Raw genomic sequence first — 25,071 nt, forward strand, 5'->3', positions numbered from 1 at the left:
TGTTCTAAAACATGCTATTTTTAGGCATGTATTAATATTTTGAAATTAACTAATTCTATATATTACATTAACTTTTAGAGAGAGGCACTGCTAAAGCAATGGTACTTTAAAGAAGTGATCCCCAAGTTTTTCACACATTCAGGACTAGTTATTATCATTAACTTTTCATCTGTTAAAGAGAAGTAGCTCAGCTTTATCACACCATATAGAATTTATTTTCACACATTACTATTATGGCATTTTCTTGGCATGTGGAAGACTGGAGTTCAACACCTAAACTAACATAAACCTTTAGAAAAACCTAAACTAAGACAAGTGCAAATTATAAGGATGTATTTAATTGAATTTAGGAGAATCCAAACAAGTCAGATATGTTTTCAGAATATATCTTCAGAGTACCTCTAATACTAACATATTAAAAATCTACTGCAATGCTCAAATGTGACAGAAATCATTTTCTCTGGGAATTTAAACAATACTAAATTTCAGGTTACAGGTGTGCTAGTATTTAAAATGGGGGCAAAACACATAACACCACACTGCAAGCATAACTCCACAAAGAACATATCAAAAGCTACACTGGATTGTAAATAATTTACACTTGCTTCAGCTGAGGTACCAGAAAAGCTACCTAATCGCCATACTTAATACTCCAATTAAAAATCTGGAGTACCACCTTTTGCAGAAGTGCCCCAGAAAAGGTGGTGAATGCACGTGCACTGCTCTGCTCGGGCACTGCCACACCTGATGCCACGCACAGGGTGCAGAGATGAACAGGGAACTCCCCTCACCTCCCTGAGACGAGGCACAGGCAACACTGGGGAGTATGCCTGTGCTTGATCCTAAAAGTTCTGCAGATTTTCGAAATTACAACTATGCATTCAAAAAGGATTCACTCCACCTTGCTCACAATACTTACGTCCACTTTGTTTGCCTATATATATTATTCCAAATGTCAATCAAAAAGCTGATTTTACAAGAATTCCCTGAGTTTCTGCTGCAGCTAGAGGTGAAACACAGCAAACCATGTAAAACAGTGTAAAATTAGAATTAAATATTAAATTCGATTTCCTGAAGCTGATGGAAGGACCTTGCATGCAAAAAGTCAAAACAGTTAACTAAAGATGTATTTATGAAATAAAATTTTATTACACTTTATTGGCTCCTCTACTTTTTAGCCTATAAGTAATTCTCTTAATTTCTTTTACTGTCATAACTTTGCCAAGAGTCTTGGGTTTCCTTGCTGAGCTGTCTTCAAGGCCTATGTTCCGCTAAGGGACGTGCAGGGCCTGGGTGTCAGGATTCCTGTTTTCCCCCCTCCCCTGTGGGTGATTATGAAATTTCAGTTCAGTTTTTCACATTAATATGTATCCCAGTTAACTAACAACATTATAACAATAAATTATAAAAAGCATGGATTCTAACCACTTTGTCCTCCTTTGGGAAAGCATCCAAGGAAGCAGAATAAAAAGAGAAAAGAAAAAAAGAAGAGATAAAGAATAAAATAGGCAAGTATTATTAGACAGATTTCAAAGAAATGCAATTCCAATAACTCTCTACGAAGAGACAAAACCACAAAATTAAGAAAAAAAGAGCTTTAAATAAAAAGATGACATTACTGTATATGTTGAAAACATGTTTTCGTGGCCTGATCCACAGAAGCATAAACAATATAAGAAACAAAATGCAAGTTACAAATGAAATGACACTCTTCCATTTCTGTGGCTTGAAATAGGGGGTGAAAAATGGTTAAAATACATTTACATTTTTTTTCTGAATAAAGTTAAGCTGTATCACATGCACTCATTAATAGAATAATGTAATACATCAAAGTAAACTATATTTTCAGAGACTTGCTCTGATGACACCATCTACAGGTGACACAATGCAATGCATCTATTTTTACTAATATTAATACATGCACATTTTCATTCAGTTTACCTACATAGTTCTCTTCAGCATGTGAATTTAATTTAATTGAGACTCAGAGGTACATGGAGGCTATGGAAAATCTCTAAAATAACCATGAAATGCATCTTTTTGAGGAGTCATTTTTGCTTTACATGAAATTTCAGAAGATGTCCATCAGAAGATGTCTATTCAGCTGATGTCCATCTTAAAAAAAGTGAAAAGGCCACAAACTCGTTCCTTTGTGAACATGATTATCTGATATACAATCTATGTTCACTTTTAGGTGAATTTGTGTTGATACCAAGAACACCTATAAATTTACCCTACAAAAGCCTGGCATCTTAAAGCCACAAAAGAAAGTTGCCTTATCTCATGTCAGAAAATAAAACTGTTCACGTACTAAAAAGAGATGTGTAAAATTTACAGCATTTTATTTTAAATTATATATAAAATTATTTAATATAATTTATATATATTATATAAAATTATACATGTAGATAATATAAATTATATAAAATATTTTAAATTTTGAAACATTTTAAAATTCATAAAGTTTTACAACACACCATAGTTCTTGATGACCAGCCAAAAATCATCACTGGATAACAGTATTCCAAATTTAGATCCTACTGCTCTAGTATGAGAGAGTAGTCAGAGGCTTGGAAGGGACTGACTGACCAGAGGGTACTCTTGGATAATATTTGGTTCTGTGGAAAGCTGCTGCAGCTAACTCATGCAAATCAGAGGGAGAACCATTCATTTCACTTACCTGAAAGTAGGATGCTTAATCCAGACTAATCTGAAGTTTTATTCTTTAAATAAATTTTAAATTAATTGGCATAACACTTTTCCTGTGCCAAGAAAAGTGGTTGTTTTTTGGTTTTTTTAAACCAAAAAATTGACTGACTTCATGTAAAAGCAATCTATAAATGTTTATGACAAGCTCTATGAAAATAAAAATGTAATATTAAATAAGGCTTCAATAAGAATTTATTAATGTGGAGTTGTACCTGAGCAAAAGGGTTTCTTCTTTCATTCTATGAAAAACAAGTATATTTTCTACAAGCTTTCGCTCCATAGAACTGGACGCTATTACTCTTTTGCTTTAATTAACTCTGTGATTCCCAAGTACCTTGGCAATCATTAGATACATTTATTTTACTTGTATGATTTAACATTGATTTACGTGTATGATACACACATCATAATGAAGCAATGAACGAAACACTTAAGTGAAATGAAGCATGAAACGCCAAACTTAAAGTGAACAATCTGCAGCATGGCAATGTCAGGAGGCTTTTCCTCAAGAGCATACATCAGAACACTTACATTGTTTGATCGCAGAGAGACACGACCTCCACACCGAGCACAGAACTTGGTCCGGCAATAAGAGCACAAATGGCCACAACCATCTGCAAACTTTGTTTTATGACAGATTCCACATGTTGGAGCATCATCCTTGTGCTCTCCCTGGTAACGGCGGGCTTCTTCCCCTATCTTTCTTACTTGCTCTTTATAGCTTTCAAATTGTTGATGCAACCTCCTGCATAGATGAGAAAAAAGTTTATATAGCACGAATAGGAGGAAAGATTACTACTCTGTATTTCTTTCAGTTTGCAACTCCACCTAATATTCTGGGCCTGTTCACAATACTACATGTACCTCATATCAAATACACACTGCACACAGAAGACTATATAGGGCAATCTAAAGGAAAAAAAAATAGGCATCTTTATTCTTGAAGGCTTACTTCAAAGATTACAAACAAATCATTTCACTTGACCAAAAATTGATCCAAATGCGTATACTGCACAAAACTGCCTACCATGTACTGAATAAAAGAAATAACTGTGTGAACAAATCTGCATCATTTTAACCAACTTAATTTATTCATCAGGTGTGATCAAAATATGTAAATCAATCTCCAGTTTCAGTGCTTCCAAAATCTAGATTACTAACACATGCAACAGATATTTCAAAACATGGTCTGCGATGACACTGACCTTGCAAGAACATGAGAACATCATTTTATTTCAAATTTGTATCTTAACAATCTGTTGTGTTTTCTCTTGTTGAGTGAATACTTAAAAGTTTGCTATCCCTCATTATGGATATTCCAGCTTAGCTGCAGGAGCATACAGAAGCATTAGCAGGTGCAGAGGTTCCTAGGATGAAGACTGGTGTTGAAAGAAGCAGCACTTCTCATCCAGCTGCCCCAAACAACGAACACCCTGACCCTATGCCCACCATCTGGAGAAGCATGCTGCTGCACAATACGCTCACCTCCTAAACACAGCTCAAAAAGACCTGAGCCAGCCTAAGGAGGGGATTCCAGAAGGGCAAAACTTGGTCTTTGCTACATGTTATGTAGAACTGTAAGGCTTTTCCAGATGTTGCTTCAAATCTACATCACCACGGATAACGTTTAAAAATCATGAGCAATTACACAGATTATGAATAGAAAGAGGCAATCTTGAGTTTAACAAATGGAAACAGTAGGTGTGTTGTCTATAGAGGTCTTGGTGATATCCTTTATCTCTGCTCTGAGCTACCTCTACCTACTTCCTTAATTAGCACTGACTCACACCATTTAACCAGTGTATTTTTAGTGACACAATGCCATGTTTCTGTGGGCTTGTGTGTGTGTGTGTATGTGTGTGTGTGGAGAACTTGTCTGGAGTTTTAGGATGTAAATGATCTGTGTTATTTGTATGAAACACTTTTTTTGGTTATGTGGATATTTTTACTTTAACATGATATTCAAGCCTAAAAATGATAATTCAACTTAACTCACCGGAATTGTGGTAAAACACAAATAATTCAGTTGGACAGGAATATTATTGCTTGTAAATTGTATTTCAACCAGCTCTCACACTAAAACCAGTAACATCACATGGGTGCATTCTAGTGAGAATGCAACAACAGCAAAAGCCAAGCAACTGAATAATCTCTTCTCCCGAACTACAAACACGATACATTAAACTTAATACATATAATAAGCTTTATACAAATCAAAAGCTTGGCAGGAGCAGCAAAGCCTTTGTTTTGTTTTATTTTTCACTAACCTGCTTAAAAACCTTTGCAGTATTGAGTAAGATGAGAAAAGTAGGTCAAAGAATTAGGCAAAATACTGGAGAAACTTAATACTTTTTGCCATATAACTGGATTACACCTATGAATTAACTTATCTTACACAGCTTCTCACTTATAAGGCATAAAAACAACTGAAGATATTCAGGAATTTTTATAATAACCAGCTTAAAGAATGCAATTAAATAATGGAGAGGTGTGTAGGTAAATTTCTTATTTCATCAAATATTCTATTAAAAAATGAAACCATGGAAACTTAATTCAGTTCTCCTCCACTAGAGTAAAACCAAAAGCCCTGGCTGTTCACTAACATGGAAAGGGAAGATAACAGCAAGCACTGCCCCTCTTCCTGTTCTTTTCCAATTCTACATTTGAACATTTCTATCTCAAACAAAGCTTAGGAAGAGTATTAACACAATTATGTTTTTGTCCTTCTGTGTGCACCAAGAGATAGATGAACATGCTACAAACTGGGCAAAACTTAAATGAGATGAAATTAAACTTCTTTATAAATAAGTATCAGTTGTTTATAGATTTGTTAATTTCTGAATCCATGTAAGACATGTTTTACTATGAGGGCCTTGAAAACTTTATCTTGCATATCACACACAGCACTACTGAGGAAATGCTGGCATTTTATCTACAGTGAGAACAGAACTGGAGAAAACGACTGCACATTTCACAGAGCAGAAAGAATCTTACCCAGCTCACAGCAGGTCTGCTTCAATTGGCTCTTTTTTTAACCACCTTTCCTACCTTTCTGAGGAAAAAGCTGGATCTCTGTATCTCTGGCTCTTCTATAATGGTGGCAGAAAATCCCTCTCAATAGTTGTGCCATATATAGAAGTATTTTAAGTATTAAGCAAGAACTAAAATACAGTCGGTAGGTTTTGATTTGTTCCTTAACTTCCAGGCTATTGAGCACATTTTCATCAGATGAAAGGAAAATTTAAAACTAATAAATATTCCCTAATGTAAGACAAGAACCTAAAGTTTAAACTAAAGCCCTAATACCAGCATATGATACAATGGCTTGGCAGAGCCTTGAGGCAGACACCAAAGCAATCCCCTCTAACAGAAAGAGCAACCAGACCACTGCATAAGAGGGATATATGCATACACCCATATGATTTTTCATCATGCACCCAAACATTTACCTGGTTCTGCTACTGAAGTGAAGGGCACTTGCAGGATTAGCTTACTCTGAGACATTGCTGCAGCACCTCACCCGTGCAGACTCTGAACAAAGAGCTGCATCCACACGAGTGGACGTGTCTGGGGAGGGCGCTGCTATTTCACACTCACAGGCACGGCACACATGAGTGATCAAAAAAGATCCCACCATCCCACCATGGGAGAGTCTTTGGGCACATCACATCTCCTGGGACTAAACCACACTCCACTGTTGCTAAAATACTGGAGAGACTGAGCAGCTTGGAGAGGGGCATCAGCCTCAGGACTTTGCTGCAGCTGCAAAGGGGGTCAGCATCACCGCCCCCAGAGCACAAAAACCAACACACACTTTGCATGCCTACAGGGAAAGACTTGACCCGCTCACTTTTACCATGTACATAGAACTCAACCTGTGTTTAGGTTGCTGCTGTTTTTCCTCCAAGAAAACATGATGGCTTCCTCCTCCCTTTTTTTTTCAAAGGTATTTCACAAAAACCCCTGCTTCAGCTGTGCTATACATGTACCATATTTTCATTTGAACATTCATTACTTTAATTCGATGGTAAGACTTTTACTTTTTACAGTGTAAACTAGTAAAAAAAAATACTGATAGGCAATTCTTCAAGGCTTTACTCACATCTTCATATACTTAGCAAAAAATTGTAAGCCTTGGAGAACACTTGTCATAAATACCTTACATAATTTTAACTTTTCAGACAGCTCACTGATATAATTAGGACGACAAACAATGAACATTGAGGCCATTTATAACATTGTCTGATCAAAAATTGTTACATAACACAGAGAAATTATCATTTATGTTGTTGGATTCTTTGGACCTGGACCAAGATGTATATTTATTTTTTTATTATTTTAATTATTTAAATTTCAATTGAAGGCTGTAGTTTTTTAACAGATTATATTATTGCTTCTTTTGCTGCTTTAAATTCACGTATTAAATTGTATTTTGCTGTTTTAAATACCTATCTAAATTATTTGTATATATATCCTGAAGAGTAGAAAGCTTCAAAATATCGCATTTGCCTATTTATGCCCTGTCTGGACAGATTATATAAAAAATTTATTAAGATTTGTGTCTCTTTCATGCAGTTACATTTTAAATGACTTTAAATGTGGAATGAAATTATATTTTGTACTTCCTTAGGAATCCAGTAGGTGGCAATGCAGATCGTATTTTCAGTCTCCCAGTTCAACTCAAATGGCTCAGTCTCGAAATTAAACACCTGATGTAATGTTATAAAAATATTATGCCCTGTCATGGGTTCATGTTAGTAGAAAAAGTGCCGCCTTCTAAGTGACACAGCCTTAAGTAACTATCCACCAGCAGCTACCACGTCTGAAAAAAAGCTTAGCAAAATGCAGCATTTTGTCCTCTTCACCCACACCACACAAACACATCATCACGCAGAGCTCACACAAGTTTTTCCATAAGATAAGCAGGCGTTTTACCAAGCTCTGTTCTTGGCATTCTTTTTTTTACGACAAATAAATAATTTAAAATGCAAACAGCAATACTGCGTATGCCCACGAAAGCAACAGCTAGAGCTAAAAACCTGTTGGTGATCCTTGAGCATCTACGTTGAAGCTGTGACCTGAAAAACGTTGCTCAGCTGCTCTGTAGAGCTGGAATTTCCTCACTTGCACCAGATGCCTTGCTGGGGTGCCAGCACTGCAGCACCATCTCATGGAGGCGCTTCCCGAGGGAGCTTCGGCCTCAGCCCCACCAGCACCTCAGCTGGGAAAAGCTCCCAACTCACTCCAGCTTCTGGGAATGTACTTTAAACTACAAAGTCAAGACAGGCCATTTCAGCAACTCGCTGTGGATAGTTTTGTATGAGTAAAGAGAAATGAGGGGTTTATGGGGAATCTAGCATGTGTTGACAAGAAAAACAGCTCAAGTTGAGTGAAGAACTCTAGATATATTTTCTGGTTACTTCATTATTCATCCCATGACATAAAAATCCATTATTAAAATCTATACCCTCTGTACAGGTAGGACAAGTTAAGGTTGAATAGTAACAACATATCTAACTCATCAAGCTCCCAAGTTCTTGATGTAGCAATGTTACTGCGTTAGTCTATTTGAAGACCAAGATATTTTTAAATGTTTGGGGGTGTGCTGCCTTTTTAGCATGGGCAATACTTGGTTTGGTTATTTTGTAAAGATGAAATAAATGCAGGATATACTCATATTGCAAAATATTGGACTTCTTTGATTTTGGATGTTAATATTTCTATATTAATGCTGTTATTGTATTTTTTATTCAGTGTGAACTGCTGTTTTAAGAACCAAAGGCAAGCAAGACATGGTTTCTGTAAGCTGTGAAACAGGTAGCAATATGATTAATCAACTGAACTTTAGAGGTAAAAAAGGGCCATGTTTCTGTAAAAGAAATACAAGCATTAATCAAAGGACTTCAAATGGTAGAGTTAGCAGCTTCCATATCTATATTTTCTCCTGCACATACTGACTGCTTCTGGTCCCTTTGCTTTTTTCCTACTGTCCAACTTGTCACTTTTCTGTGACTTTACTTACCACCCATTTTACCTTGCCCTAATCACATTTCCTATAGGTCCTGTCTCTCACTCCTACATATTTTTTAATAAATATATCAAAATAGTTATTATAGACATATAGTATGTTCTATATCCTACAATAAAAACAATAAATATTCATCAAAATTTCAGTTTTACCTGGCCTGAAGCTTTCTTCATTCTCCCCTATTCACTCAACACACAACTATGGACCAATTCCATTTTCTCTCAACTTGGTGTTCCCCTGCCATCCATGACATTTTTCATCTCACCAGCAATCACCTTAATCCAGCTGGGCGTCAGCCCTTCCTTCTCCACATGCCAAGATCTCTTCTTCTCCCTCCCTGTTTTACTGGTGCAAACACAAATCTCACCATGCTTGTACTCACAGGCCTGCCTCTACCTCACATTTGTCTCCTCTCCAAACTGAAATGTTTGGCATAGATACTGACTCCGGTCAAGGGTGACCTGTACACAAACTTCATAAATTGAAACAGAAATTTCCTTCTACCTCCAGCACAACTTAACACCCTCTCCATTCTGTTTGCACTCAAGACCAATAACCACTGTGCTAAACACTGGAGTCAGACATACTTAGACCTTCACTTAAACTGTTGTATAAGGGGCTAATTTTGCAAATTAAAACCAAACCAAAAACAAACAAAAAACAGAAAACCACACACCCAAAAAAACCCCAAACCAAAAAAAACCCAAACCAACCAACCAACCGCAAAAAAAAAAAAAAAAAAAAACCAAAAAAAAAACTCAAAAAAAACCACCAGAACAAAACACATTGAAGTTTAGCTGATTTCATATCTTTCCAGCTTAAACATTCAGCTATCACCAGCTCATCCCTCAATTCCTTTTCCTGCCAGTGCAAGCCTGTCAGTCTGATAGTCTAATCACAGTTCTGCAACAAATATAATTTAATTTATTTTACCTCTCTCTTTGTATTCCTCCGATGAATCTGCTTTTCTACTGCATAAAACATAAATGGCTTATCTTCACCTTCAAAGACTTTGACAGCCTATTTCCATCCTGCCTATGATTTCTCATTCAGGACTGAGATGCTTCTGCTCAAGTTAAACTTTCAAGCAAGAATCACAGAATGGTTTGGGTTGGAAGGGACCTTAAAGATCACCTAGTTGCAAGCCCCCTGCCATGGGCTGGGACATCTTTCATGGACCAGGCTGCTCCAAGTCCCACCCAGTCTGGCCTTTGAGGACTTCCCTTTGTTGCCTCTAGTATGGGAGTAATAGGAACATCACTGTTATCACATTATCCTCCTTAAAACTCTCCTTCACCTTGATGCCTGCAAAGATCTGGACAAAAATTAGGTATGTCAAAAGCATGTTAAAATTTTTACTTAACAGGCTAAACAATACAGACTCTCCTGTGTGTTTTTACTGTTCTAATATTTGCCTAACACCTACAGTGCAGGCTGCCCCAGTGACAAAGATCACCTTCGTTTCTACACATGTGAAAACCTCCACTCACAAGGGTTTTAGTGCATGACAAGTGCTTACAGGCAGTATGGTAACACCAACCTCCCAACATGATTCAGAAACACATGAAGATAATTTTTAAAATTCCTTTTCATCATGTTATGATTCTAGTTATTTACTTTCTGCTTTCCAGCCCTCAGACAATACTCTATACTTAGAGCGTTCCCCGTGTCTATAAGGGGCAAGGCATTTTTAATGACAGTATTTTCCTATAGGTCCATGACACCGGTCCAGGAGAAGCAAAAGCGTGAAAAATTTTATTGTGAGAATCATGATAAAATTTAGATTTGGCCAAGACAAAGGTTTCACTTACAGACTCACACAGGAACTTAGACTTGGCCTTCACCACTGGAGAGTTGTTCACATGTAGCAGATACTTCCTCCCTATATACAAGTTGTCTTGATTCCAATTCCTTTCTATGATCTATTATCAAGCACATACTACCTGGCAGCATCCTCACAAGTCTGTACAAGCTGTTGCAAAGACGTCCCACACCTTGTCTAGAAAGTGTCCCTGCTCATCACATCAGAGAAGAGACACACCAGCAAAGTGGTGTGGGCTGCAGTTTATTCCCAGGGCTCTTATCTGGTGCCTTTTCACCAGCAGGAACAGTCATTTTCAAGTTAACATTTTACTTAGGGCTGGTTTTCTGCAAGCATATAAATGAGCTCATTAAATAACTTGTATAAAATGCAATTTTTCATCTTCCTGGAAGATTTCCTAATGTAGATTATTGGAAAACTTTATTTTCATATAGTTCTATTTGTTGGTGGTTTTTTAAAATAACTGCAGCCCACAAGCAGACTTTTTCCTTACACAACTGAAGAACTGTGAGTCAAAAATGTGCAATATCTACAATAAGGAATTTACATTCCAGCTTCCCACAGTTCCTCTCAAATGACCGATACCCTTTCTGAGGTAAAAATGAGAAACCAGAGAACAAAGCAAACAACACATAATAGTACTAAAAAAGGCATAGCTGAGGAATTCAGAAAGAAACTGTGCATGTCTTGTATTAAAAAGCATTTTCATGTTGAGATATATTTAGTATTGAAGGCATCAGTGCCTTCTGCTCAAACTCAGTTGGCAAGGTGACAGTTTGACTGGAGCCAGTAGATGGGTGGTGACAACACCCCACAGGGTGTCAGTGCCTCTTCCTTTGGTCTTAACCAGTATGGCCATTCCAACACACCTCTTACCTCTGCTGGCAGCCTCACCAGTCTCAGTTATCCCATGTAACCATCACAGCTCTGCTGCATTTTGCTGGGCTTAATTTCTTCGCCACTCAGCTCTCCTAACACAGAGTGCAGCAGGAGAGCAGCTGGCTGGCTCTGAGAAGTTGTCACGAATTCCAAGTGAGAAAGTTCAAAAAAGTTTCATGAGATGATACAGAGCTGTTAGCAGCCTGGACTTTACCAAATGCAACACCTAAAAAGTTGTAGAAATGTCACTATGTTACAGTCCCACTCTTACTACAGCATTAAAACACACATTCAGGCCAAACATTGTCTGCCTAATAAACACAGGATCTATAAGCATATTCAGCTTTTTAAAGACTCCTGAAATTACTCCTGCAAAAAAAACTGCAGAGGTAAATGGCTGTATTATTTTATTTTTCATTATTCATGTAATATTGTGGCAGAAAAAACAGAGCCATAATGATTGAGGGACAGCAAGACCCATGCAACCATATGGTCAGTCACTCCAGGAAACTCAGTGGGGTTAGATGTGACTGAAAGAAAGACAATCTGACTCCACACAGTTGCATTAATGTTTATGGATTAAAAAAAAAGCAGAACCAGAAACTGAGGAAAATTATTTGACTGCAGCAGAAGTGTGAGCTTGAGCATCTCTTGCACTTGTGACTCTATCAGGAGTATGTGTCTCCTAGAAAAAAAGACTAGAAAAAAAAAGCAAAATCAAAATAACATTATTTTCTACCAAGATTGTTTTAAAACTGAATTTGATTTTCTATAGACATTGCTTTAAAACTGAATTTCAGTTCCTAACGTTTGTCAGCTTAAGTCTCCACAAGATCCACTGTAAAAAAGGCCTGAGAAATTTTCTCCTGTTTACCCACATTATCAGACTGATGCTTTAAGTTTTAGCTTTCATATTCTTCAGATTCTGTACTGCCTCACTGTGTGACTCTGAACTTCATGTAAAGTGTTACCAAGTTCTCTTCACAGGGTAGTTAGACAAAACAATCCTTTTCCAGCCTGAGAACCAAGGACATTGCAGCTTTAGGCTCAAGCAGTGTAAACAGTAGTGAATTGAAGAGAGCAATCTGGGAGGATGAGACTTCATAACCTGAAGCTGTAATTGGACAATTGACCCAAATACATAAATGGACCAAAACTTATAAAAGTGTGAAAACTTGTGACTGGTCATCCATCCTGGGTACATCTTGGGTCAGTCCGGGGCAGAACCCCAGCCAGGCTCTTGTGCTGCCCAAGGTGTGTCCTTTGAAGGCCTTTCAATAAACACCTACTTTATTCCTTTAACTCTGTCCAGCCTCTCTTCTAGGTAGCCACTTTAGGCATCAAGACCACAACAAGGAGAGCATCTTCCAGAATCTCTTCAATTTACAACACTCTTACAATTTAACCCCTACTAAACTGGGAGGCAATCTCAAAATTTGTCTCTTCTCAGCTATTTCCGAAACAAAGAACTGTTCAACAATTATATTTTTATAATTTTATAAATAAAGTTTTTTTTAATGCAAGGCTTACTTAAATTATGAAATCAGGGCTTACTTTAACATTAAGAGAAGACAGACAAAAATACTAAAGACAATTAATAATGTTAATTTGCCTTTGTACTTTCAGTGAAATGTTTTCATTCTCTGTGTTTTCTCTATATAGCATAGCAGAAGAACTGTTTTAGTGTAGGTATATGGCAGAAAACAAAGATCCCAGGGACACCCAGCCATGCCAGTACAATTTATGACATGACATGGCATATCCTTTTACATTAATGCATTTGCAGATACAAATAATTTTCATACCCGGTTGCTTATTTAAAAGAACAAGCCCTGAACTATGTTAGACAGAGCTGCTCTTACAAAAACTTCTAAAAAGACTGCTGGAAATGCCCTTAATTTTTTTCCTTAGCAACTGACTAAGTGATGTCTTAATTTTCCTCATTTATTTAAATATTACTGATTACCAGTATATTACTGAATTTAATCCATCACTCCACTCTCTTCCCCATGTTGTATAATAGTCCACAGAACTAGCCTTGGATGAGCTGACCTATGAGCTTGAGGTGACACAACAATACTTTAATGCCACAGAGTGATCCTTTAAGTAGGAGTCTCTGAGCTCCATAGGAGATTTCTGCAGTAAAATACTATTTTGTGAGGTGGCTCTGCCAGCAAATGTCTCTTAAAATACATTAAATATATGAGTAAAGAATGATTTGATTTATTTTCTCTTCAAAAACATCAGTTTCATTTTATTATGGAGTACAAATATCATTTATTTAAGCTAAACTTCACCACAATCAAATTTTTGTGAACAGACAAAACCTAATCTGTTTTCAGACTGACGTGAAGGAGAATTAAATAGTGTTCTCTTCAATTTATTGAATTAATTTATTGAATCACCTAATATGCCACTGCAGGCACTTTTTTCTCTAAGGATGGTCGTCATATCGCAACCAATCAGCCATAAAACTCAGAATATTAAGAAAGGAGCAGGGCAGGGAGAAGAGGATGGGGGTGGGAAGGCAGGGTGCTATAGTAGAAAAGCTCGATTAAACAATCACAGAATGAGGGGAAAAGATTAATGAAAATCTTAAGGAAAAGTTTTTAAAAGAGAGGCAGAGATTTGCACCTACACAAAAACACACACAGGTACACATATTTAGCTTCTTGTTCTGAATACAGAACTATTAACCAGTAGACATATTATTGAAGCAATACATGAGAAAGCAAGTGAAAGAGAAGCCCATTTACCCAACCAAACCAATTTAAAAAATAGTTCCTTAATGCAACCCTATCTAAATTGCAATTAGCAATCAGAGTAAGAATAGACCCTGCTATAGTCTGACAATATTGGTTTTGCTACAGTCACACAGTGGGAAAAGATGTTTAAACACCCTCTCATCTGCTGCACACAGTACAATGCACATAAGAAAAAAAAAAAATCCTCAGTGCTGGAATAGATCCCATCAGTCAGCTGGCACCTGGTAAAAAGTTTGGAAAGTTGAGAGGTATGGGTCCTGGTTCAACATTAACAGGAAATTACTTAGGATCAATGCTTATCAAAACAGCATTCTGAAACAGTATTTCTCATACAGGCATTTGGAAGAAAAAAGAAATCTCAGTATTTTTGGCATCCAATGTGTTAAACAGATGATAGGTATCAGATGGCAATACAGGGTGAGTAGCAAAAATATGACAAACCACAGTGGTCTGTAAACAGAGCAAAGCTACTGAAATTCTAACTACCATATGGTGGTAACAAACAGGACACGTGCAAAACAGGAAAAGATCTCACAGTGAGGGGTGTGATAGGAGCCAGCAAGATGCAGAACTGAAAAAAAATACAATAAGACTGCAAGCGCAACAGTGATAATGTTTCAAATTAATTATATTCAGCTGAGGCTCACTGTGTACAGTATGTCTTCTACCTAAAAATAATTTAACAGCCTTGCTGAGAGCATCTCTAATTTATCATCCTGTTCACCTTCCTTTATAATTTCCATATTACAAGGAACAAAAAAGGCTCACACATCTATTTTAAATATACCATCAAAGTGCTTGAACACAAGATAATGATTAAGCTTGTCTCCAGCATTACTTAATTCTCTTCATTCTTCTGGATGCCTAAGTAAACACAAATGAAAAGCATATGGCATCTTGGTGAATTAGAAAATTAGAAAAGGAGAACATTAACTGGTTTATTTTATGCTTTAAGCATAACACATGGTAAAATTTAAAATGTCAAGGCTCTTTATGATTAATTTTAATTTCTTCTTTTAATGTACTCTCTATTTAAGTTAAATGTCTGCGGTGGTCCATCCTGAAGAGGATGGGCTGTGAAACAGCCACACTGCAGATAACAGTACTTTGAGAGGCCAGGATAGATAACATCTAGTCAGGTGGGTGAGAAGAAAAGAATGATGGGAACAGTTATGTAAATTAAGTTATTCCTTATAAGGTTATGTTCTGAACCCTGCCCTCTGATTGATTCCATATTAGGTATTGTTTCTGTTTGTCTTTGTTCATTGGTTCCCTGCCCTGAGTTAATTATGTAAGGTTGTGTTTGTCTCCTTTTGAGGTCTTCTGGAGTAGCTCCCTACAGCGTACAGCTTGTGTTTTTGTGGCACATTGATTGTCAGCGCACCTGTTATTTCACTTTATTAAACTTTGGGTTCGAGCACTCCAGTCGTACCCATCCCTGTTTTATTTACGGCCACGCTCCCGGCTGATCTGTCCCGGGGTTGCACTCCCCAGTGGCAATGAGGGCTCGTCCCCCACACAACTCAACCAATGTCCTCGAGAATACTGTTTGTGAAAGAAAATCAATGGCATTTTTCTCCATATTTTTAATGCCTACTTTTTCTCCAGAATATGACTGCTCATAACTGTTTTAAGAACATTGCCTTGAGTTTGAAATTATTCCCAGTAGAAAAATGGAACCTGTTTTGTGACGAGCATCCTTGCTTCTTGATGCTCACTGAGACTGTACAAGCTAAGAAATAAACCTGTGTCATCAAAAGAATTTTCTGCAAAACTGTATCACCTGATGAAGTCGTTAAGTAGAAAGTGTAAGTCCAAAATTAGTGTAAACTATTTTTTTCTTTGATCTAAATTACCACAGCAAGACTGACAGAAAAACATGACATTCAATTTCTGGTTTTCTTCTCTTTTCCTTCCTGTATCTATCAACATTTTGATTGATTCCCAAGCCAACTATTTATGCCCAAACACTTATGAAAAGACATTCCCATAAAAAAATCTACTCCACACAGTTCAGTACTGCTAATATTTAAAAATGTGGATTTTATTTCTATAATAATGCATATTGGATAAATGCCATTTGGACAACGTAGCAGAAGGACATCAAGAGGGATGTTTCTCTAACCACGTGCTCACTCATCACATCCAGCAGACCCACTGCAGTTCTCTCCTGAGGAGTCATACTCATCATAGGCATAATTTTAAGGGAAGAAAAGCTTCTGCCAACCTATTTACCCTTTAAGTCATAGCAGAAAACCCCTAAGGCTCATTTTAAAACAATAATATCTTAAATAACAGGAGTGAGTGTCCCTTGGGAAACACTGCACCAAGTCTACTAAACTGTTTTATGATTCTGCCTGCCACTCTGAAGTACCCATAAATTTGGCAGAGAGACATTCCTCCAAAGGCTTTCCTTGGTTAGTATTTTTCTGCTGTTCCATAGTGGTTCTCACAACAGCCCACTACACAGTGTGGAGTCACAGAGATTCAGGCTCCCTGATCATTTCAGATCACCACAGAGGTCCACAGGCTGCGGAGCCATCACATGCCATAAGCTCAGACCTTCAGAAAATTTGGTTCAGTCCCACAGAAGGCTCCAAGTACAAATCTGATACTCCAGTGTAACTGTGTCCATGGACAAAGCACTGAAAATTTTTGAGTGGCCAAGAATTTGTTCCAGAGCACTTGGATCTGACAGTACCAACAGTCTTCTACTTGCTCTCTAGTAGGAATAGGTATTTCACTCCCCTTGGATAACCCTTTGCAGAGCCAAACACTGTAAAAATTTAGTTCCTGTCATAACTCAGTATTTTCTTAACCTAAAATGGACTTCCAGATGGAGCTAGATGTAAAGGAAGAGTATCAATCTTTTACATCAGGCCTTCTTATTGCTTGAGCCAACAGCCTCTAAGCAGAGTTCTTGTCATTTTGATGACACTGAGTTGCCCTTCTGCCAAATTCACAGATTTTTCACAACAACATGGAAGAGTCACAGAATGCAACCACTGTTTTGCAGTCTTGTTCTGCGCCACGTTTTAAAAGGCACTCCCTCCCTTTACATGGGGTATGTAATTTAAAATCCAAAGCTGTGAGTCAAGAGTGCTCAAGTGACATTTTCGTCCACTACATTGTACCATATTCTCTAAAAGCTGAACAGAATGATGAAGAGTGGAAGCTGTATGGGTATCCAGAGTGAGATCCTTCAAAATAGATGATGATGTCTTATCAGCTCCCTCCACCCAAGTGGAACAACTAAAAATTTCTTTCTGTCAGCTCTAATCCGAACAGCCACAGCACATTTCTGAAGTAGAAGCAAAAATCTGGAGGCTTCAAGAAAATTCCTGGAGCTGGCCAACAGCAAAAATTCTGAGAGTTTTTCCATGTTTCAAAGAAAATCACCTACCAAGCCATCTGTGCATTGCACCACACTTTGGTCTGTCGCCAGGATAGCAAAGAGGTGAGCTGCACCCAGAACACTGACATCATCCAACCATGTCACTGATGTGGCCTCATATGTGCCAGCTTCACAAAAAGCAGGAAGCTAGGTACAATTTGCCAGAAAAAAATTTTATATTTAATGATGGGGCAAACAAATCTGACTTTGCTGATGAAAGAAAGGAATTTTCCTACCTGAAAACAGACAAGGAGTAGGTATCTCTGAGTAGCAGCAACTCTCACCTTTTTGTTTCTCTAAATATTTGCCAAGATTATCAAAATAATATCCTCGTATGACCAATAATATGTGTATATTCAAAAAGTTTCCTGCTAGAATTGCACCATGTGAAATGCCATTTCTAGCACTTTAGGAAGAGGTGACTTAAGATATGGTGCACTGAAGGACAGACAGGATCTATTTTTCTGTGACGAGGACTGAGACGTACGAGATATTTTGTGTGTACTAAATTTTCTGCCTGTGCTCACTGCCACTGCTACTGTAATTTAGTTATGTCACAGGCCATTAGAAGATCAAAATATATATGTGAGGAAGACTGCAAGAAGGCAGAGTGTTAGAAACTAAAATTATAATGTCTCTAGATAAGAAGTTTGAACCAAAAATCTACTAGGTACCCTACTTTATTTAATTTGTTAGACCTAGTCACCAGGGGGATTATTTGCTATTTGACATGGATTCCTCAGCCAAATCACTACACTGTTAGGAGCCTGGAAGGATTACTACTTTAGCCTGGAAGAGTGTGGAAGCATGGCTTCACACACTTTGTGTCATTACCTAGTTGATTACCAGGGAGTTATGATTGATAATATGTGTGACTGATGGCTGAGAAATAGTGGAGTGGTTGCAACCATTATATTGGAAATATTAACATCACCTACAACTAAATATATTAAAGACTTAAGTTTAGGTGAGTTGTCTTTACTAGACCATAAAACATCTATTAGTGCTCTCAGGAAACCTGTTCCAGTTAGGAAGATGTACAATATGAGCTCATTAAGATTCTTGCAACATGGTGACATCAAAAGCTTTAGTTCTAGCTAATGTAATAAAAAATGGCCCCTTCTGTCTCTTCTAGGGAAATTAAAAATCAAAATTTAAAAAAAATTGAAAATATAAGAAAAACAAAACTAAAACCAATAAATTATCTATGTACTGGAGTTCAGGAAGTGTATTGATGGGATCTGAAGCTGTGTAATGCATTAACTTGAAGATAAGAAGCAAGTCTTGTTCAGAGAATACTGAGAGATCAACACCTACTAGGTGGGTCTCAGTCACCATTAAAAATGCATGCCCTGCTTCCAAGGACAGTCACTTCAACTCCCATCCCTCAGTGCTTATGCTGCCTTTCACCACTAGATTAAAAAGCTTTTAGTGGTGAATAATAGTGTGCATGTATGAAAGTGTTTACACTTTATAATTAAGTCACCTTTTGATCTCCTGTGTGATAAACTAAAGAGACTGAAATCTCTAAATCCTCCACTGCAAAGCAGTTTCTCCAGCATCTGAAACATTATTGTAGCTCTTAACTGAACCTTTTGTGACCTTTCAACAAGCTTTAAAAATATAATGCCCAAAGAATTGTGTCCTTCCTTTATCCTTATTCCGAATGCTGTATTACAAATGCCAAGTGTGAATGTTGAGCTTAATAGTCCAGCAGCCTCCATGGTTATCCAAGTGCCCCTTTTGAATATTGCCTCTGTGTCAGGAGTCTGATAAATTTACAGAATATTCCTAATTCCCAAAATTTAACAAAAGAAAACAGATCATCAGCCAGCCAGCGGCTTCTGAAGCCAAGTCTTCAGTCTTCCTGTGCACAAAGAATTCAGGCCTATTTATTTAAAAATATTTATCAGAGGTAGGTGATGTCACAAGTTTTGTTCCATTACTATCAAAGTTAGAAATGACCTCTTGTCCTCACAGGACATAAATACACTTTTTCATTTTTCCCTGTGTCAAAATAAAGGCTGTTGGTGCTGCATCATTCCTAAGGTACATATCAGTTATTCAGTTAAAATATCACATTCCCTAGAAGATATTCCATATTAAACTTGACAAGATACTGTTGAATGCAAGCAAATCAAAGTTTCAAAGTCTTACATCAGTATTTTCATCTCTGAAAAAACCCAAAACTACTGCCCTATTTTCTTTTTTGTAGTGTCTACAAAGAATTGCACGAAATCTTTTCTTCACATAAAATCTTTCCTATTCTCAGTATGCACATTTGAAATTTTTTAAAGTATAAAAATTAACTTTCATTTTTATGATGCACAGGATTTACAGATGAAGAGTTCTACCTAAGTACTTAATGAAAATTAAAAATGCAAAATGCAAAATGAAAAGTGGCAATAATTTCTCATGAAAAACAAAACAACATAATTTTCTCAGCCAGTCAGGTGTATGGTTTTCCTGTGATCATTTGTACTACTGAATAATTTTCAAAGACAGAAAAAATAGTTTCTTTTCATGGAAAAAAAAAATCAACCGTCCCTCCTTAAGAAAGAAGTCTCACTCTTCTAATGTAATTATTCTACCCCCCTCCTGTCAAAAATGCTAGATAATGTGAATCACAGTAGAATTTAAACAATTAAGCCTTATCTTATTTTCACAAAAAAATTACATCTATTGCTTGCAGCAAAATGCTTCACTGTGCTCTCTCCTTATTTTCTTCTACTAATGTTCCTTAGTTAAATCCCGAAGTCTTCAGCTCGGAAATTCCTTAGAAACAATTCTGCAATCCTTCCTTCACCCTACTTTCTATTTTTAGCTTTCAGATGTTGGCAGGTAGAAAAGTCGATTGCTTGCAAATCCTGAATTTCGGCAGAGTTCCTTTGATTTCCTTCTTCGAGGTTGCAACAGACAATTAGTATGTCCCCGCTGTCAGAAAAGTTCTTAATTGAGTTCATGAAAAGGCTTTTGAATCCTTGACTGAAGCGGAACACTCTTGTTTGTAGCTCGTGGTGCCATCGCTGCCAGGCTATGAATAGCTCTTGCCAGGCTGGCATCACCACGGTGCCACTGCTGGAGGGGGCTCCAACAGCCCTGGGACTTCATCTTCGCTCACACACATTCAACTCCTACCAAATCCAACGCGCCGCCATAAAGAAAAGAAACCCCGAGTGTCTGTTGTTAATTTTTCTTGCCGTCTTCTATCAACTGAAATGACCGCTACAAAAACATCTAAAAAGCCTAATTCAGAAAAAGGTTATTTCTATGAACTGAAATGCTGACATTTTTATACAAAGTTTTAGACCTCCAAACAATAATGTGACATTCTGTGATTTTCTTTAAGTGAATCTCAGCTTTAACCTTTAAATATTTATTGTAGTTTTACTTAGGTAAGTGTTTAGCTCTGGCAAGGATATGATTTGCATTTTATTTGTAAGGAGAGCAAATATGGATTCACACAAGAAGAGAGACCTAGAATGACAAGACTTGAGAGACAAAAAATAAAATTTCCAGATTAAATCTTTGTAGATGCTGGAAACAAAAAGGGAGTAGATGACAATACAAATACTGCTCTAGGAAAAACCCGAAAAATTTAAAGTAGAGTGTCAGACAACTTTATTCATTTTTAGCACCTTCATAATCTTCTAAATATACTGCTCTGCTATTCAATTTTCTTCTTCTCTATTTAGAAAACACTAGCTGCACTAGCAGGCTTCCACTATGTCAAGCCAATATCGCTCTATTTGTTTTACTTCCTTCCTTATTCATTACCTGAAATGATGAAGTCAAGAGGATTAATAAGTAAGAAATTTTCTGTTTCTAGATCTGACAGCGCAGCAAATTTCATAATGTACTAGATTCTTCAGAGACACATTCATTTAAAATCTGTCTTAGTTTTTTAAAAGACTGGCAACTGTATAAACAAACTAAACAATAGCTACTTAACTCAGCACCTTAAAACCACAACCCCCTTCAACATAGATGTTCCCAAAAAAGCCGTTCCAAATAGCATGTCAAAGGGATGCACTGCATTCCCACAGTCAGGCAGCTGAATCCTGCCCCTAGTGGAGTCTCTTGCGTAATTGTCTCACACAAAAGCAGAAATCTGTTTTTGATTGCCCTGGCCCTGCCTGAGCTCTTTCGTTTTAGTTCTGGAAACAACTGTCTAGTAGTCAAAATAACAAGACAAAGCAGAAGCCTGCTACACTCCTTCAAAAAGTCACTTATTTTGGGGGAAAAAAACCAAACATCTCCCATGCACATAGAGACACAACTCCTTCTTTCTCCCCTCCTCAGAAAAACAAACAAAAAAAAACCCAAACAAAACAAAAACAAACAAACAAACAAACAAACAAAAACATCTATTAAAAACCCAAAGAAAACAAGACATTTTCTTTTGAAAAGGAAGAGGATAGCAGAACGCTTAATTCAGACAATTAAATTGTATCAGCACTTTTAAAAAAATCTCATCCACACTTCAGAAATTAAGAACCACAGTAACAGCATTTACTCCAGCCTAAGCAGTGTCTGTTATCAAATTTGTTATTATTTTGAAATAACCTAAATTCACATTGATAAGGCACAAATCCACACTCAGTCTAAATATTATTTTCTGCTTGTACTTTAATAACAATCACATATCATGCCATCCTTCAAAGCTGATAGTAGTGCTTAATTATAACGAACTGTGGTTTACCCATGCTGAAATAATTCTTCAGTCTAATATGTTTAATGCATTGAATTAATGAAATAAAAATATTTCTTCCACTTTCTAAGTCATAAATTCCATGTGCTTATAGTGTCTCTTGGGATGTTGCATGTGGAAATTTCATGCAATGTATGTATAGAACATCTGTATGCCCAACACTGTTCAAGCACTTGATCATATAAATGAGTAAAACCATTCTGATCAGATATGGCTGTATTAGAACAAACCAGACAACCACACATTCCACTCTGAAATGCTTTACTGTTCCCTCATTTGAAGTTTTACTTGTATGTACATTCTCAGTCTGCAGATGAAAAAAGTTTCTTCTTGGGATAGCAGAAAAGTAAAAGTAATCAAAGACATCACAACCAAACAAATATCTGATTCAGATGAGAAGAAAAGCAGGGATCTCACAACTTCTGAATTACAAATGCACATGAATTTTGTTCTCCAAGACCTTCCTCCCATGCATTCTCACTGTGGTTAGCATATGCTAGGGATCTGAAATTACAGTAGTTTCCTCAAGTTCACAATGCATCCAAAGCCAAACCCAAGAGTGTTACTTGAGAATCTATAGTTTTATCATGACCCTTAATTATTTCTCCAGCACAACTAAATCAAGGAATTCACAGCCTAGCCCACAGCTAGCATCTTCCTGCTTAAACATACAGCTAAGTGTATTGAAAGCTGGGGGTGAAGAGGTGGCAGGTCTGGTCAAAGTCAAGGGGAGGATGGCAAGAATAGTAGGTTTTTGGTTTGCTGCTGAGTCACACTAATACAAATTGTGTCTTGTAGGTACAAGAAGAACAAGAGGTACCTACAAAACTGACTGTTGCACTGGATGGAGTGGGAGGTGAAAAGGTGGACACAAGAGAGTTGATGAGTGAGGTTTTATTCCTTAGAACTTAACTTCCAGTGAAGAATTTTTACTGATTTAAAGGTAAAAGGGACTGACCCAAATAGAAATGCATGTAGGAGACCCATCTAACATGAGATAAAAGGCTGCACATGGTCAGCTAGATAGAGTTTAAAAGCAGAAGAGTGGACCAGAAAAATGCAGTAAGCAAGGTACCAAAACTCAAAAATATGGGGGGGATATGTGCTCCATTACTCACTTAAATGCAGTTCTGTCATTTTTATGAAGTCGCTAATTTTCTTCTGATTTTTAAAAATAATGTATTCTTTCTTTCTACTTGGAGACTAGTACAAAGAAATGCCTAGCAAGGCCTAGACTTGTCTAAGAATCTCTCAACTAAATATTTAATTTCTTCTGCTATACAAGACTATACAAACCTAAAAATGCCTACCTTCCTTAACAGTTAAATAAAAGAGGAAGGTATAAGCAGGTCATTTTCTGAATTTCTCTTCTCCATCTTTTATATGAGGAATTAGATGGATATATCAACTATATGCATATAAGTGGAACTCCAAGAACAGACACCTGGAATTCTGGTGAAGTAATACCTACTTAGTAGAAGTTGAACTAAGGAATCTGAACACTTTATTGGTCTTTGCTGCATGTATCTTATGCATGCATTCATCTTTTCTCTTTGTCCTGCTGTTTTACTAGTCTTTTATTTCTTGTCTTCATACAGGATGAGAGTCCAGAGTCATACAAAGTCATCCAAACCATCAGGATGAGACCCTACAGGATCATGCAAAACATCTGCCCTTCCCAAACTGCCATTCTCTAATATGTTTCATTAAAGAACTTAAAATTAACCAAGTTTAAAAAAGTAGTACTTGGATTTTTTTTCTTTCTCTTACAGAGCTTTTTAACAATTACAAAAATTTATCTCTTCTTAATATTACTGCCTAAAATTATAGCTTGAATACAGACCTTTTATCCTTTCTCTTGCTTTTCTTCATTGTAAACATTCAGAGAGGACCTTTTCAGCATTTTCAGGATGGCATTTAATACTGTCTAGTATGACATATTTTTGAACTAAATTCCCTTCTGAACACACCACAGGATTGTAGTGTTACAAGTTACTATCAAGAAATATGAAGTCAGAAACCAAAAAGATGCCATTACCCACACACAGTCCATACCCTGAGAGAACCTGTACTTGATAATTTATAATTTCTACAGAAAAAGACACTGTGGCAAGTGATTTGAAGAATATCATTAAAAGAATGTTGAAGAATATCATTAAAAGAAAGGAAGATGAAACTACATTTGCTTGAAAACATAATGAATGAGAACATGCATTTTATTCAACTCTTTTCCCAAAACTGTGCTTCTATTCATGGAGGGAAAATAATAGAGGTAGTTCACAAATGTCTTTTACAACTTCCAAAGAAATTGTATTGGGTTTGCATGGCCAGGTTTTGGTAGCAGCAGGGTGGGAAGGAGGCTACAGGGGTGGCTTTAGTGAGAAGCTGCTAGAAGCTTCCTACGTGTCTGGCAGAGCCAATTCTAGCTGGATCTAAGACAGATGTGCTGCTGGCTAAGACCAGGCCAATCAGAAACAGTGGTAACACCTCTGTGATAACATACTTAAGAAAAAGAAATTTATTACACAGTTGTGAATGCAGACAGGGAAGAGCAGGGTGAGAACCTGTGAGAGGAAATCTCTGCAAACACCAAGCTCAGTAGAGAAGGAGGGGCAGGAGGTGCTCCAGGTACTGAAGCTGGGACTCCCCCACAGCCCCTGGTGAGGCAGCTGCGCCCTGCAGCCCATGGAGGGCCACAGGGAGGCAGAGATCACCTGCAGCACCTGGAGGAGACCCACGCTGGAGCAGGGGGATGCCTGAGAG

At 37.2% G+C, this 25,071-nt stretch overlaps 1 protein-coding gene across 20 annotated transcripts in view; it reads right to left on the minus strand.

The window, feature by feature from the left end:
* Positions 1-25,071, minus strand: part of RIMS1 (regulating synaptic membrane exocytosis 1) — a 305,622-nt gene that overhangs the window by 184,969 nt on the left and 95,582 nt on the right. For all 20 annotated transcript variants that reach the window (XM_058020424.1, XM_058020435.1, XM_058020427.1 and 17 more), the window contains exons 2-3: positions 3,241-3,454; positions 1,426-1,437 (exon numbers count right to left, since the gene is read on the minus strand). In XM_058020424.1, the coding sequence (XP_057876407.1) occupies positions 1,426-1,437; positions 3,241-3,454 (226 nt within the window). The remainder of the gene's footprint in view (positions 1-1,425; positions 1,438-3,240; positions 3,455-25,071) is intronic.

Source organism: Melospiza georgiana, chromosome 3 (genome assembly GCF_028018845.1).
Source record: "Melospiza georgiana isolate bMelGeo1 chromosome 3, bMelGeo1.pri, whole genome shotgun sequence".
Lineage (NCBI taxonomy): Eukaryota > Metazoa > Chordata > Aves > Passeriformes > Passerellidae > Melospiza > Melospiza georgiana.